The sequence below is a fragment of the Aricia agestis genome, chromosome 4 (genome assembly GCF_905147365.1).
Source record: "Aricia agestis chromosome 4, ilAriAges1.1, whole genome shotgun sequence".
NCBI classification, from domain to species: domain Eukaryota; kingdom Metazoa; phylum Arthropoda; class Insecta; order Lepidoptera; family Lycaenidae; genus Aricia; species Aricia agestis.
The window spans coordinates 5485587-5501597 of record NC_056409.1 but is presented as its reverse complement, the minus strand read 5'-3'; the positions used below and the strand labels follow the sequence as shown (position 1 = coordinate 5501597).

General features: G+C 38.3%; 1 protein-coding gene and 1 long non-coding RNA gene across 2 annotated transcripts; one reads left to right on the top strand and one right to left on the bottom strand.

The window, feature by feature from the left end:
- Nucleotides 1-2799: 2799 nt before the first annotated feature.
- Nucleotides 2800-4108, bottom strand: LOC121726536. The gene has a single exon (XM_042113939.1). The coding sequence runs from the start codon at nucleotides 4037-4039 to the stop codon at nucleotides 2834-2836; it is 1206 nt and encodes a 401-aa protein (XP_041969873.1). The 5' UTR covers nucleotides 4040-4108; the 3' UTR covers nucleotides 2800-2833.
- A 1905-nt stretch (nucleotides 4109-6013) lies between these two features.
- On the top strand, nucleotides 6014-9763 carry LOC121726549. Its single transcript, XR_006035548.1, has 2 exons — nucleotides 6014-6168; nucleotides 9560-9763. It is a non-coding gene; the product is annotated as an uncharacterized LOC121726549 (long non-coding RNA).
- Nucleotides 9764-16011: the final 6248 nt, after the last annotated feature.

Sequence of the window (16011 nt, the reverse complement as noted above, 5' to 3'; positions counted from 1 at the left end):
TGCTCCCGATAAGTACTTCCCGCTGCGCCCCAGAGATGTTTTCCAATGTAGAAAAAAATATCCACAGCCGAACATATAACTTTCTCCTTTTTGGAAGTCAGTTAAAAAACAAGGGTGCAGTTATATAAGCTCGCACAGGGCGCAAAAAAGGCTATTTACGGCACTGAGTCGCGGGCAACAGCTAGTTTTATAATATATTCGAAATTTCGAATGTGTCTTCATTATTTTAATCCTTCGATCGTGATTCGTGGATCCTTGGAAATCTATTGTTATTCTATTGTGTCTCGCTCAGTGGTGAGCTTATGGGGCTTGATGGGTTAATTAATTTTTTAAATAGAGAACTAAAATCATCTAAAAATAAAGTTTCACATAAATATCTGGCAGTACGACATAATATGTAAATATAACACGCTGATTAAACAGATTAAATGATAACATTTGCATTACAAGCACAATATTTTATTTCCCGTTCCGTGGCAACCCTGGTATATCTGCTCGGTACCTACATCGGTGGCGGCATCGTGTGACATCAAAGGCGTTTCGTTACTGTAGGGACTAATATTGCTATACTGTGACAGAGTGGTCTGTGAAAAAAGAATTGATCAATAATTGAGGGCAATGTGCTCAATATAGGAGTAATAATAACGCGATAGCACAGTTCGGTCTATTGATAAGGCCATGACGACCAAAGCGTTCGACGAACTCAGATCTGACCCTAGTGACATATTATAACAATAATTATTTAGGGGCTTGCTATTTACTTGTTCGCTTTCACTTAATACTCAAAATTTTACGTAGTAAAACTTTTACAGAGGATAGAATAGTGGAAATTGGAAAGTTGCAGAAGGTTGCACTTACACTGCAGATATGTATTTATTAGTAAAATCCTAATAGTCGCTTAGTAAAGTAAAGTAGTCTCAAGCAGGGTAGGGTAGACCTAGTAAAAAAAGTAAATTAACATGATTAATCTACAACTTCCTTGTAACTAACTGAATAGTTATCTAAAATCGCTAGTACTACTATTTTATAAACCAAACAGAAACAAAAACTCGTACTAAGTAGGTATAGGCCTCTTGGATATCGTTGCTAAGTTACGGCAACGCCGCGGGTCGGTTGACGGCGGAAACTCACGGGCGCTTTTCTCATATGATTCTCATACAAGTCACTGCACTTTTTTGGTAGTTGTTTATATTTTTAGCACAATAAAAAGTAATGAGCCAAATTATTATTGATTGTTCACTTCATAATATTTCCGCAGACTTTTTCCGCGGAAAATCAGTACTTATCGAAAGCTATATTTACTTAAATATACACGATCATGAAATATTCTTTCAAATTCATTGAATATGATTTTTTACTTTGTATTTATTTATTTGTAAGATCATCTTCTTAGTTATTACTTATTACTAAAAACAGGTTGTTTACCTAATTAAAAATAATTATAGAGTACAAACAAATTTCAAAGCAATCATGTTCATGAAGTCTTCGAAATCCATGATGATGGAGAACGAATCATCCGTGTAAAAGTAATACCCCAGACCAGAGTATTGAATAATCTAAACAAATATATTTTCGGCAACTTTTTAACCATACATGCAAAATAAAAATGGAAAATGCAGATGTATTTCATTATCTAATAAATTTTTCTTTGATTTTTATGATTAATATGTAATATAATAAATTTACTAGATGACGCCCGCAACTCCGTTGTGCCATAACTCTTGCACAACGGAGTAACCGCGCGGGATTCGGGAACCGTACATTTTCCCGAGACAAAAAGTATCCTATGTCCAGTGGCGTAAATATAGGGCTGGCAAAATGCCACGGGCCCTCGACCCAAATGGGCAAATATTTTTAAGTACATAATATTGTTTATTATAAACGTGACGATTTTTACTGATAGAGCCCCATCAATTTGCCACGGGCCCCGGATCTTATAGTTACGCCACTGTCTATGTCCTTTTTCGGGACTCTTAAGAATATATTATGGAGTTATCCATGCCAAATTTCAGCAAAATCTGTTCAGCAGTTTAGGCGTTAAGAGGTAACAGACAGACACACTTTCGCACTTATAATATTATTAGTAAATTAGTAATATCAGTAATTAGTATATTAGTATGATAATATTATAAATGCGAAAGTGAATATTGAAGGAATTAGTAATAAATATTGAACCGACAATAATTTTATTTACCTATATCGTTTTTTCAATTACAATATATTATTATACACTAGCTATTCGACCGATATTGCTCGGTGAAAATGACATTTTCTAAAAATGATTCCTAGCTAGATCGATCTATCGCCCCCGAAACCCCCTATATACTAAATTTCATGAAAATCGTTGGAGCCAATTCCGAGATTCCAATTATAAATTCTTGTATATATATACAAGAATTGCTCGTTTAAAGATATAAGATAAAACAATGATATTAAAAATAACTTACACGTAATATTTTAGAAATATTCATGCGAGATTTAGATTTAAGCATGATTAATAATCGGCATGTTGATTTCGATACGTTTCCCAATTCCGTCTCAGAAACGAATAAAACGTTAATTCACGAATCCGAGATTGGGAATTTTTGCACCCTACAACACAACAGTACCTCGTTTGCCCATATTTTCCTTATTCAGAGCACTTTTTAACGTTTTCAACGTGTTTTCATTTTAACTAGTAAACCGTATTTCACAGCTGATCGCACTCTGACACCCACTGTGTTGCCTGAATCTGCCACTCGCCGCGCTACTAGAGATATCCAAGAGGCCTATACTGTATGTAACACCAAAATAAAAAATAAAAAATGCAACAATTTATTTGACCTCATCGTTCCTAAACAAATAAACCCGTCACTTCAAAGTCCGGCAGATGTCGCACAGTGTTCCTGAAATCTGGCACTGTGCAGCAAAACGAGTACCCTTCGTGCAGATCTTCTGGATCCCAGGTTAACCATCTATAACGTCTATTCTCACAAACATTCTCGCAAAATTCCAGGCGCTCCGCCTCCCTCAAACTGTAATGAGGATTGTTGAGGCCCACGAAAGCTACCCCTCGCCCCGTGCTGGGCTCGTAGACGACTTTATAAAAATACTGCGGGATCGGAATCACATCGACGTTGTTATACCTCTCGAGGAATATTTCGACTCTCACTCCGGCGTCGTTGGCGAGCTCGGTGACCCCGTACGTGCCGGTATAGATGACTGTCTCGTAGTCCTCGTTGTGTATGTGATTGCGGAGGTCCACTTCCAGGGTATTCCAGTTGCCGCCGTTGAAGTCCTTCCACTGGGGCGCACAGTTCACGTAGTGGAACGACGCACGCTGCCCGAACGCGAACACGAAGTCGGTCTTCGAGGCTAAATGACCTCGGGAGAGCTCGTTGTGACGGTCAATATATTGGTTTATTACCGACCCCACCCTCCGAGCGACGGCACTCTTCTGGTTCCATGGGGAGAAAAGCGAGGAGGACGAGTGGACGGGGATGGTACCGTAGTACGGACCGTCGTCGATGAAATACAATCTGCTCACTCCCGGCTGATAGTTGGCGTTGTAGGGCTTCTGGGTATATTTCGTGTAAATAGGATTCATTCTCCTTTCGTCAAAGCACGACTCGTATTGCGCGTAAAATATATTGTCTACTTTATACCCGACCTCTATTACGGGGTGGCCGGCGTAGCAAGTTCTGAAGGTCCGCAGACTGCTGTGGTCGGGGTGGTGATTACACCTGAAGTATGCGAACTCCGAGGGCGACGTCAGCCACTGCTCGTTGCTGAAGGTAGTGTCGGCCATACATCTTATGTTAGCCGTGACGAGATTTTGGTTGGCATTCGGGTGGAGTAGATGATTATTGACACAACTCAGGGTGAGGACCTCCCCTTCTTCCATGTCGACGTTGCCATATTTATCAGTGGGCTCCAAGAGCTGTCCGTTGCGTATTATAACAGGGAGAGGTTCCCCTAAGGTTCTGGCGTTTATCCGGCACGTCCGGGGCGGTTTAACATTGGGTATACACAGAATAAGGAATAACCAATTTGTAAGCATCACTAGTATTAAAGAGACTAGAATTTACAAAAAATGATGACTAAAAACACTAAAAATTTCGATGACAGCCAAAAGATACGCTGTCACAGTATAGCAATATGACATATCCCTAACTAATATTGCTATACTGTGACGCTGTCCATATTGGCAGTCCCGTAACCGATGCCCGTAACGTACTATGTCGCAGGCGGATTGCATAATCCGCCGTTTTACATTACGGCTAGCTGTTTTAAAAAACAGGACCGTTTTGTAATGCGGCGGTTTAACACTTAGCCGGATTGTCATTGCGATACGTTCTTCAATAAGGCGGCACACGTTTAGCCGCATCGTACTTTCCTCGTACTAGTACTTTCTTTACCGTTTTACATCGAGATTATTAAAAATTCTTTAATTGCACCTGAAAATTGTTCTGAAATTTACTGATTAGTGATTTCTTTAATTCACTCAAAACTTCGCAATTTAACAACATACTTTCGGTATCCAATGCCATTGTTGTTGTCATGTCACAGGCAGCGTCAAGAGGCAAGAGTATTAAAAATCGGAACTAAAAACTATCAAAGAGGCGACTTAACTTTCGCTTTATTACATTATGGCTAGCCGTTTTGAATAACGAATGGCGCCGAATACATTCCGGCGATTTTTCATTCAGCCGCATTCAATCCGGCTACACAATAAATCGTCGCATTACAAAACGGCCTTGTTTTTTTAAACAGCTAGCCGTAATGTAAAAAGGCGGATTATACAATCCGCCTGCGACATATAGATAACTAGAGATCGCCCAATGGTCGAAATCCGACTTTTTTCGACGTCTTTTATTTCTGGCGGAGACCACCAGCGCCCCTGGAGCTTCGCCATAACCAACCTTAGTTTCAACGACATTAGGACTAAGTCAACGTTTAATTTGTAAAAAAATATTGACTTTATCATAATTTTTTTTCAACTCTGACTGGCCATGTAAGCATTGTCTAATAGTATCTAAGATTCAATAAAAAAAACTATACTTAATCCATTTTCAATTTGTCAACTTGTTGTCAACAGACTTCAACCATAAATAAAAGAGTATAATTCGTATACTTGGTTTCTGGTTTGTCACTCAAAAATCTGTCATCTTCTTGAGTGTGCGTAATGTAGTGTGTGTACATAAAGTTAATATACCTAGCGGAATAGAGAAACAAAGGCCAGAGCAAGAGAGATGTCACTATCAGGTAACACTGCGTGGTAAAAAGAGACGTGTGATACATGACAGCAGGCAGCAGCACTCTTTTTTTGACGTCCAGTCGGCACGTGCCGCACGTTGACAATTTAATCTCATAGAATTCATGTTCAATCATGCTTGTGTACACATATTTTTATATGTGTACACAAGCATGATGTATACGTACACATATTTTTCACACAGATGAAAACCAATTTTGGTTTCGTTTGACAGCTCAAAATTGTTGCTCTATTCCGCTAGGTATATTAATTTTATATTGTGTAGGTAATGTTTTATTTGTTAAAAAATGTGTGATAAAAGCATAATTTCAAAATAATATTAGCTCGATGCACTCCTTCACCATATAAACTATAACTGTGCAAAATTTCATTCACCTACGTTTACGCATTTTTCTTCAAAAGGGATACAAAGTTTTTCGCTTGCGTATTAATATATAGATATGTATAGATTATTATAATACTTACTTTTTGAAAAATAAGGTCAGGACAGAGCCACTTTACGAGCTTACAGAGAATCGCCCAATAATAATACTAGCAGACCCAGCCACGTATTGCTGTGGCTTAGGTTCTTGTTAAGTATATTACAATATTGTAGTAATTAGTAGAAAAGATTAAAAGATTAGTATGAATTTCTTCGTTGTAAAAACTATCGAATGCAAGTTATCAGTAGTAAGTACCCGTCCTATTTGTTTCTATGAATGTTTACTGGTGGAGCAAGCTCTATTTAATTGATAGAACTTATTAACAATTACAATTCTCGATTCATTCATACAAATTACAACATCATTGCCACTCAAACTGTCGGAGTGGGCAGACGTCATCCAGTGGTGTTAATTTGGAACGAAAAAAAATCTATTTATAAACGTGTGGCGTATGTGAAATACATTGTGGATAACAATATGAGACTGAGATCGGTAAGTTCTGAAGAATATTGACTGTTTATTACGATTTTGTTGTTTATGATCACGTGATTATTTCCTTTCTGTTCAATGAGGTAACTCATCCATTCATTAATCATTATAAATTAATAATTAAACAAATTGTGTATAAAGAGTATCTTTTTGTTATAAAAATTGTTTGGGTGCAAAAAATAAATGTTAAGGATTCCTAGCCAAAACATTAGATACCGACTACCGTACTAAGCGAATTGAATACATTTAAATATTAACTTTTAATAAGGGGACTAGGCCACTTGCAATTTTAGTTAAACACAGAGAAAGGGAAAATTATTAAAATCGTAACAATCATCTAATTGTGATTACTTTCAGTTTTACTTTAGTAATTATAGTGAATGTATTTGAGGTGCACTGAGCATACAATTATTTAGTATCACATTCATTTCAAACTAAGTAACTAGGTATACTGTTATATACTTAAGTATTGTGTAGTGTGTAGTCCATACTTGACATCGGAAGGATGTGAAGTATGGACTTTTGATGATTAATGAATCAGAATTCAGACATTTTTTTTTTATGAGCCTATGCTATCCCACTGCCGGGCAAAGGCCTCCCCCAAGGTCTTCCAGACATTAATACAATGCAAAACTAATAATTTCAATACATTTTTTTTCTAAAATATACGTAAAGTCCAAATGGCTATAGGCGAGGCAGAAAACTAACCCAAGAGCCAGCGACAGTCAGACTTTCGTAATTTTATAGGAGCTGAATTAAAGAGGTAGGAACGACCAGCAACGGTGTTTCGGATGGAGTTTCAGTCGCTATTACTTTAGAAGGTATTCAGCTCTGAAGGTGTTCCTAAGCTTTGATAAAGTTTATATAAAGTAAGTATAATAGATATTGTACTTTAACGATGGTAAGGTAAACATTCAGAACTGGATACTTACCTCCTAAAGCAGGGTTTCTCAAACTTTCGGCTCCACGAACCTCTGTTATAATTTCCAGGTGACAGCGAACCTCTTACTAACTAATGAAACCCCCCCAAGAAAATAATAAAAAAGATTGTCGAAGAAACACATACAGTGCCAAAAAAACCAAAAAAGGTGACACACATAGTGCCACAAAAGTGTCGCGCGTGCCTGCCACTTATCAAGCCACCATTAAGTAAATCTTGTCGCGAACCCCCTGCCGTCGAATGGCGAACCCCTACCCCGCTGGGTTCGCGTACCCCACTTTGAGAAACACTGTCCTAAAGTAACTGTGACTGAAAGTTGAAAATCCATAGTTGCTGGTCGTTCTTACCTCTAATATAAAGGGGTCATATACAGCACCCCGATTGTATGGCAGGTATAAGTAGATCTGCGGTCGTGTATCACGCGTTTCCCGTAGTCCCACCTTCAGGAGCAGGAACACCTGTGGGGTTTTTAATGGGTAGTCCCGGGCCGGGTGCGTCTTTCGTCCGCCCCAGGCAGTCCCACATACCTTGATGGTCCTCCCCAGGCCCCGAGGATGCGTAAATGCATTTCCCCAACGCAAAAAAAGGTATAAGTACATGTTTCATTAATAAATACTTTTTGCTGTCAAGTACACTTTTAAATCATAAAGACCAAATTTCTACCCTTTTTACCCTACCCAAATTTAATCTTATGAAGATTGAGCCCATGCTACTTGCACCTATCCGAGTTCTTCATTCTGGCTACATAACAATTTCATATACCTAGAATCACTTTAGTAAAAAATAATCATCAAAAACCGTTAAATATTGAATTTGACTAATATTGATAAATCGTAATAAATAGAATCATTAATTCTAATCTACGTTTAAAATCGGACGTGTCTATATTCGATTTTACCACAAGCAAGCAGCTGTTCTCTCGATTCCAGACAGGCGCCTATAGCTACGACTTATCAGCTACATATTAGCACGGACGTAAAAAAAATATTTTTACGTCCGTGCAGATTAGTTAATTGTTAGTAAACTGTACTGTAGTATACCATAATAATGTTTATAAAAAACGAAACTTAATAGGTATAATATAACTTCAAGTAAAATGTTTTTTTTTTTTAATGATATAAGGGGGCAAACGAGCAAACGGGTCACCTGATGGAAAGCAACTTCCGTCGCCCATGGACACTCGGAGCATCAGAAGAGCTGCAGGTGCGTTGCCGGCCTTTTAAGAAGGAATAGGGTAATAGGGGAGGGTAGGGATGGGAAGGGAAAGGAATAGGAGAGGGAAGGGAATAGGGGAGGGTAGGGAAGGGAATAGGGTAGGGGATTGGGCCTCCGGTAAACTCACTCACTCGGCGAAACACAGCGCGAGCGCTGTTTCACGCCGGTTTTCTGTGAGAACGTGGTATTTCTCCGGTCGAGCCGGCCCATTCGCGCCGAAGCATGGCTCTCCCACGTATAAATATGATAGTACTTAAGTAAAATAATTTACTTTAATAAATTAGACGTTCGCATATATCTTGTACAAGGGCCCAATTCCGGTAATACGAACGTCGCTTTGATCTCAGTCTGTTTCAATTACACACGAGAGCGATTGAAGCAGCCTGCAAAATAAATGCTGGCTGCAAATCTCCAACTTATAACCGGTACGACATCCCATCGACATAATACTTCCATACTAATATTATAAATGCGAAAGTGTGTCTGTCTGCCTGTCTGTTCGTCTGTCTGTCTGTCTGTCTGTCTGTCTGTCTGTCTGTCTGTCTGTCTGTCTGTTTGTCTGTCTGCCTGTCTGTCTGTCTGTTACCTCTTCATGCCCAAACTGCCGAACCGATTTTGCTGAAATTTGGTATGGAGATACTTTGAGTTCCGGGAAAGGACATAGGATACTTTTCATCCCAGGAAATTTTTCCCGCGCGATAAACGAGTTTTGGCGCAACAGAGTTGCGGGCATGATCGAGAGTTGTAATTATTAAAGAGACCCTTATAAAAAAGCGTTTTCCATTGGGCAATCCACTTAAGAATAGGTTAATATACTCGTAGGTACGCTACCTACTACCTACGAGTATATTAACCTATTCTTCCTCTGTATAAATATATCAAAAATGTCCTCTGTCCTGGTTAACCATGAATGCTTAAAGCCGTTTCAGCTTTTGATTACCTGATATTATGTAACTAATTATTACAGTTACTTCTAAGTCTTTTAACTCGTAAAAAATCTTTAAAAAAATTTTCAATCATCAGCATATAAATAATATTATCATTCGTCATCATCATCATAATATCAGCCTATATTCGTCCACTGCTGGACATCGAAAGCCAATTTGTGTCAGTCTATGACCTAGGTTAAAGTTAGACCGTTGCAAAATATAACGTTATTCCTTTAATCCGTTAATCGGCATTTTTTATCATTATTTCATTTAAAATTATAATTTAATAGTGTATGATCTTTCTTTTCAGATCTTGCTAATTTTCTGCCTGTTGCTGCTGGCTGGTATGATGAGAGGTCACGTTCTACCTACTGTCGTTAACAAGATAGACGCTAACCTACCAAAGACTGCAAGAAATGTATCCGAAGATTATAGGAACTATAGCTTTATTATAACTACCTATTTATAGCAATAGTGCTTACGTATTATTTAAAATAAAATAATATTTAACGTCTTCAACTTGGGCCAAAATTGGCGCTGTGTTAATCTTGCCTTTTCTTTAATGTTAAACACGACAAAATTAAAGAAATAACTCGATATATTTTGCAACGAGGTAACTTTAAACTAAACTGACGCAAATGGGCCTTAGAAGATAAATTACTAGAAATAATTACCTACTACTAGTACCTAGATAATAATAATTATATATCCTCTAAGATGGCATAAGTACCTACTTATTACCTACAGGCTACGACAATAATTTACAACAAATATGTAATTGATCTAAGCTATAAGTAATTAAGTATTAATAATAATATTATTATAAACTAGATGTTCCACGCGGCTTCACCCGCATAATTTAGGTATTTCACGGAACCGTACATTTTTCCGCAAAAAATAGCCTTAGATGTCCCTTCACGTGATCTATTCTTTATGTTTGCCAAATAACATAAAAATTGCTCCAGTAGTTCTTAAGATAATAAGCAATTTCATATAATTTCGCATGTTTTTTCCACATTTCCTCTATTTCTTCGCTCCTATTAGTCTTAGCGTGATAAAATACAGCCTATAGCTTTCCTCGATAAGTGGGCTATTTAACACTGAAATAATTTTTCAAATCGGACCAGTAGTTCCTGAGATTAGTGCATACAAACAAACAAACAAACAAACTCTTCAGAATTATAATAATATTGTAATAGTATATATATTATTATTATAATAGTATAGATAAGTATAGACTATAAAGCTAAAAAGTTTGTTCAAATCTCAGGAAGTAGATATACTGCTTCGAATTGAAACATAATAATTTATATCTATTATTTTTGTGTTGTAACTTGTATAGTCCACTTAAGGACGGATCGATGAAGGCTTTAGACTTAAGAGTTTACTAAGGGCTATACAGCATCATTCTGCAACCAGTAGAAGCGAAAAATCAGTGGAAAAAAAACGGGGAAAAGTATAAGTTAATAGTAGTGTGTTTTCACAGGTTCTGGATCACTATTCTGGATCCACCCCTCCCCCGCTCGCGCCTCGCAAACTTTCACGATCAGTTTTTGTCGGTTCGAGTGATGACATCGCCTAAAAAAAATAATAGTGTTTGGTATCAAAATGGGGGTTTTCGACCATGCCCGATCGATGTATGCGATCCGTTTTTGCGTATTTGCACTATTTCCAAAGTTAGCTTTTGTTTTTAACCCTCATTATCTACTATCACCACGCTCCATTGTTCCTTAACAATTACAATCGCTACTTATTGCATTGTTATGCTCGCCTCGGTGTCCTATTGTTCTTAATGACTATCGGCTTATCGCTTACGTCACCTTGCTTTCTTACAAGATTTTAAATAAATATGAATGATAATTATCTATTATCTAACTAACTAATGAATTATTACAAATTAAAAGTAAACACACGACGACGCGGCGTGCAAACTGACACGTTTTGCAAAATTCGACGAGTCAACGACCGCCACCGCCGCCCACTCGCCGCCTGCGGCTGAGTCGAAGCCGAGTCCAACTCAGCAGAAAAGCTTCGCAAATGTTGCTGCTCGCCCCCGTCCCACCCCCGCGGGCGAAAACAAGGAGCCGCAAGGCAGAACCTCCTCGACTCAACAAGGACGAGAGCAGGAGGTGCGATGAGGAGGGCTTCACACTAGTGGAGAGAAGAAAGAAGAGGAAGCCGCAACCACTGCGACACCGCATCTTACGTACCCGAGCTGCATCTGTGCAGGGAGGAGCCCACGACACCGCTCTACGTAAAGCGCCTGCATTGGTCCATGGAAGTCGAGGACGTCATAAACTACATCCGCGAGAAGACTACCTTCACCTTGAGGATAGAGCGTCTGTACTCCCGGCAGAAAGTTAACTTCAGTTCCTTTGTGGTGAGAGCACCGACAAAACTTCTGTCCACTCTCGAGGTGAAGGAGTTCTGGCCGGCCGGTGTACTTTACCAAAGGTTTCGCTAATGGCTCTCCGATGAAGCGCCCATCACATCACCGCCAAGAAGGAATACGTGATAATAGTGTGAATGTGAGAGTGTTGTAAGAATAATAATATGCTGTAAGCTAGAAACAAATTATCTGACGTTTTCATCGGATGTGGCTTGTTTATATCTGATTAATACAAAATACACTAAACTGTGCACATTGTCTGACATAAGTCGCGGACGCGACCTTGAGCGTTCGGACGTCCGAACAGAATCTGGCTGTTCGGATGTTTTTGCATCCGCGGACATCCGAGAATGAACCGTGCACATTGTTAAGCCGCATCCATCAGCCGCGACTGATGAAAACGTTCGATAATTTCTTTTTTGAAGCTTTGCTTAAGACTGTTCTATGTGCATCCGCTGTCTGATTGCAATAACACAAGTTAAACTTAGCATGGGATTAGACAACGTGATGTCACTGTCTACTTTGTGCTAATGTGTATTATTGTAGTATAATAAAGACTTTGTATAATTTGTAATTTGTATAATAAAACTTGATAAATTTTTCATTACATTTATTTTATTTTATTAAAACATGTATTGAACATACTGTACAATATTATATCATTACACAAAGTGTTGCTACTAATTAATAACTATTGAAACTCTACTAATCTTTAACCATTGAACTTATGATACAAATACATTAAACTATACCTACTCTTCACAAACTGATATGAAATCATTTGTAATCTCCACGTGTTAAAATCCCATCTCCTACAGTTTCAGTGCTATCATTAAATGCTGCAATTTACATTTTTTTCATTTACATTTACAAATCCTATGATAAATCTTTTGAAACTTGTCCCAGGTATATTATCAAGTTTTTTTTTTCTCATCAGCGGAAAGTCGTTGTATCATAAACGTTATTCACAATAATTATTGAGTCATCCTTAGCATCCATTTAATGGTAAAGCATACAATAGATACAATAGATACACTCTCACATTCTTTACTAATAATTATTCCTGTGAGTCGCTAAAAGAACAGGATAACTTAATGGTCGGGGCAAATTTAGATAAGATTGCAAAACCTTATATAATTTTTAAATTAAAAAAAGTAAAATAATATTAATTAAGTTTGTTCTATAACAAAAAATATACGATAATTCTATAAACTAATTATATTCCTAATCCTATAGCGTGGTGATAGTAGATAATGAGGGTTGAACACAAAAGCTAACTTTGGAACTAGTGCAAATACGCAAAAACGGATTGCTAACTTTGGAACTAGTGCAAATACGCAAAAACGGATCGCATATATCGATCGGGCATGGTCGAAAACCCCCATTTTGATACCAAACACTTTTTTTTTTAGGCGATGTCATCACTCGAACCGACAAAAACTGATCGTGAAAGTTTGCGAGGCGCGAGCGGGGGAAGGGTGGATCCAGAATAGTGATCCAGAACCTGTGAAAACACACTTCTGTTAATGAATGAGTACTTTATACTTTTCTCCGTTTTTAAGCTTTTGCATAGCTTTTATCGCGGGCTTTGCGCACGGCTACCGAATCAAGAAATTCCGTAACGAAAAAACCTAACACGCGTCACACACTACGACCGGCACGGCGGTGCGGCGTTGCCGTGGCGTTTGTGTGCGTGCGTATAGACGTTTGCGAATTTTAATTGCATACATAATTGATAAAAAATGCTATGCAATAGCCAGTGCCACTGGCCACAAGTATTTTTCCACTGATTCTTCGTTATTGTATGTTAAGAGCGGACTGCCAAATTTTGCTGTGTTTTCTAATAAGTATTACGATCCCGGAACACTATTGACTCAAATGAAATTGAGATTTATTTAATCATTGTATATTTATCTGATATTTGGCTAACGGAAAATACGATTCACTTATTTTGACTCGATAGTTTATACATTTTTCGAAATTATGAATCTTTCTGGGCTTTTCAACAAATATCTGTTACACTTATTGAGTTACTATCATTAAATTACTTGCACTACTACAAGCACACACTTTATAAATTAATAATAGCTAAAGGAAATATTGGTATTTTTTATTTTTAAGTAGGTAATCATCAAAAAACATTTTTGGGACTTACGACCTTTATTTTCGTGCTATAATGCGGGAACCGTTGTTACGCGATATTGTTCGCTATTAGCTTTGTGCTTTACGCTGCGTAAAGCACATTGCCTGGGAGCACGATTCATGGAATCATTATAATATCACGATTGGAGGATAGCGGTGTGTGTAGGCGGGGCTAGCGTTTTGACAGTAGGCTCTTAACAGGGCCCCCGTAAAGGCTACTGGCGCCTGTGTGCACAAAAAGGATTTTGGCGCCCCTTTAGGCAATTTTCTTGGGACCTTGGTTTTGGCGCCCCAAAAGATGGCAATTTGGCGCCCCTGGAGGATGGCGCCCGTGTGCATTGCACACATTGCACATATGGTAGTGGGGGCCCTGGCTCTTAACGCGGGCAAAGTCGCGAGCAACAGCTAGTTAATATTATTATTATAATATGGACTGCGTCCTCTTTTTACTGAGTTCCAACTTCCAACGCTATCTCATAATGGTTTGTAATTATTATTGTATGTGTTGTACGGGTCACAAGTTCAAATACAACAAGGACAGACATTGTACAGATTATGTGGTTTCCGGTACCTACTAGCTGTTATCTAGATTAGGGTTAGGTCACACCCAGATGTGATGCGATGCTACACTTTTAAGATTTGCGCTACGCAGCGCAGTGCAGCTCGAATTTTACTTTAGATTTGATTGTTACAACAAAAAGTGTTAATATCCATTCTAATAATATCAATGCGGAAATGTGTCTGCAATCTGCATGTCTGTCTGTCTGTTGCCTTTTCACGCCCATGCTGCTTAACCTATTTTGCTGAAATTTGGTACGGAGATACTTCGAGTTCCCGGAAAGGACATAGGATACGTTTTATTCCGAAAAAATGTACGATTCCCGCGCGATAAATAGGAGAGTTGCGTGCGTCATCTAAGTAGTATTGTAAGTATGTGTATATATTATAAATCGAGATCATCGAAATGAGGAAATCAACTTATTATTATTATACTGATGCCCTGTTTCTGAGATGTTTTTGAGGAGTTTATCGTATTAAAGTTTTGACATTAGCCAATCAAAAGCTTTAATTACCTAATAGATAAACTTCAACCAAAAACCATCGTAACAGGCCACGATACAAATAAATAATTATAGGTCATATGAAAAACGTTCTTAGCTCCTTACTTATTAATAACGAGCAGTCTTAATTTTAGAAACAGGGACAAATATGATGACTGACTCACTACAACTGACTCAGTCGTTATGAGATTATTACACACACATAGTCATATACACACACGACACACAGAGACAATGTCACAGCAAACTCTTTGTACCGTCGAAGAAATTGATTCACAGGCAGTTGACGGACCTATGTCATTTGGTTGGATTATACTTTATGTCAAATCAAAGTAGGTCGTAATCTGTCAGCTGGGTTTGAGTTTTGACTTAGCACGACCGAATTACGTAGATACGCCATCTGCCTATGAATCAACTTCCCTGATAGTACTTGTGAGACTTGACAGTAAGTGTTAATTTATATTGCTACTGTAACACAGAGAGAGCTTTTAACCGTTCACCGTAGGGGAAATGCGTTTACGCATCCCCGGCAGTCTGGGGAGGGTCACCGGGGTATGTGGGACTCCTCGGGAGCGGTGAAAGCCGCGCCCAGGCTTACCCACTAAAACCCCAACGGTGTTTCTCCTTTTTCGCGGCAGAGCGACTGGAATCAGGATACGCGGAATACACAACTGCGACAACCACACACAGAGAGCCTGCGAACAAACTTCGAAGGTACCATCGAGGAAATTGATTTCTAGGCAGTTGCCAATCCAACGTCATTTGGTCGGATTATGTCAATTCAATGTTAATTGCTTTGGTTAATTGTGATCTGTCGGTTCGGTTTGACGTAACGCGACCATACTACGTAGGTCCCCATCTGCCTAGGAATCAACTTCTCTGATAGTTCTATACGTATGAGAATCGGGCCTTTGTTCTTTCGACTTAAAATTTAGGCAGTTGATGGACGAAATTAATGAGTTTATTATATGGATCACTTTAGTGCCAGCATTTCACTTACAAAACAATAAAAAACATTTTCATCTTCCCTGCTTTATTCATTTCTATCTTTCAATATTAAACTACATAATATTTTTATAACCGGTGGTAGGCATCATGTAGGACTTTCTGAAAACATTTATTTTAAATTTATTCAGAAATAAAACAATTTTGATTTTGATTTTGATTGAA

Coding starts and splice junctions, on each gene's coding strand:
- LOC121726536 (XM_042113939.1), bottom strand. CDS start 4,039: ATGCTTACAAATTGGTTATTCCTTATTCTGTGTATACCCAATGTTAAA.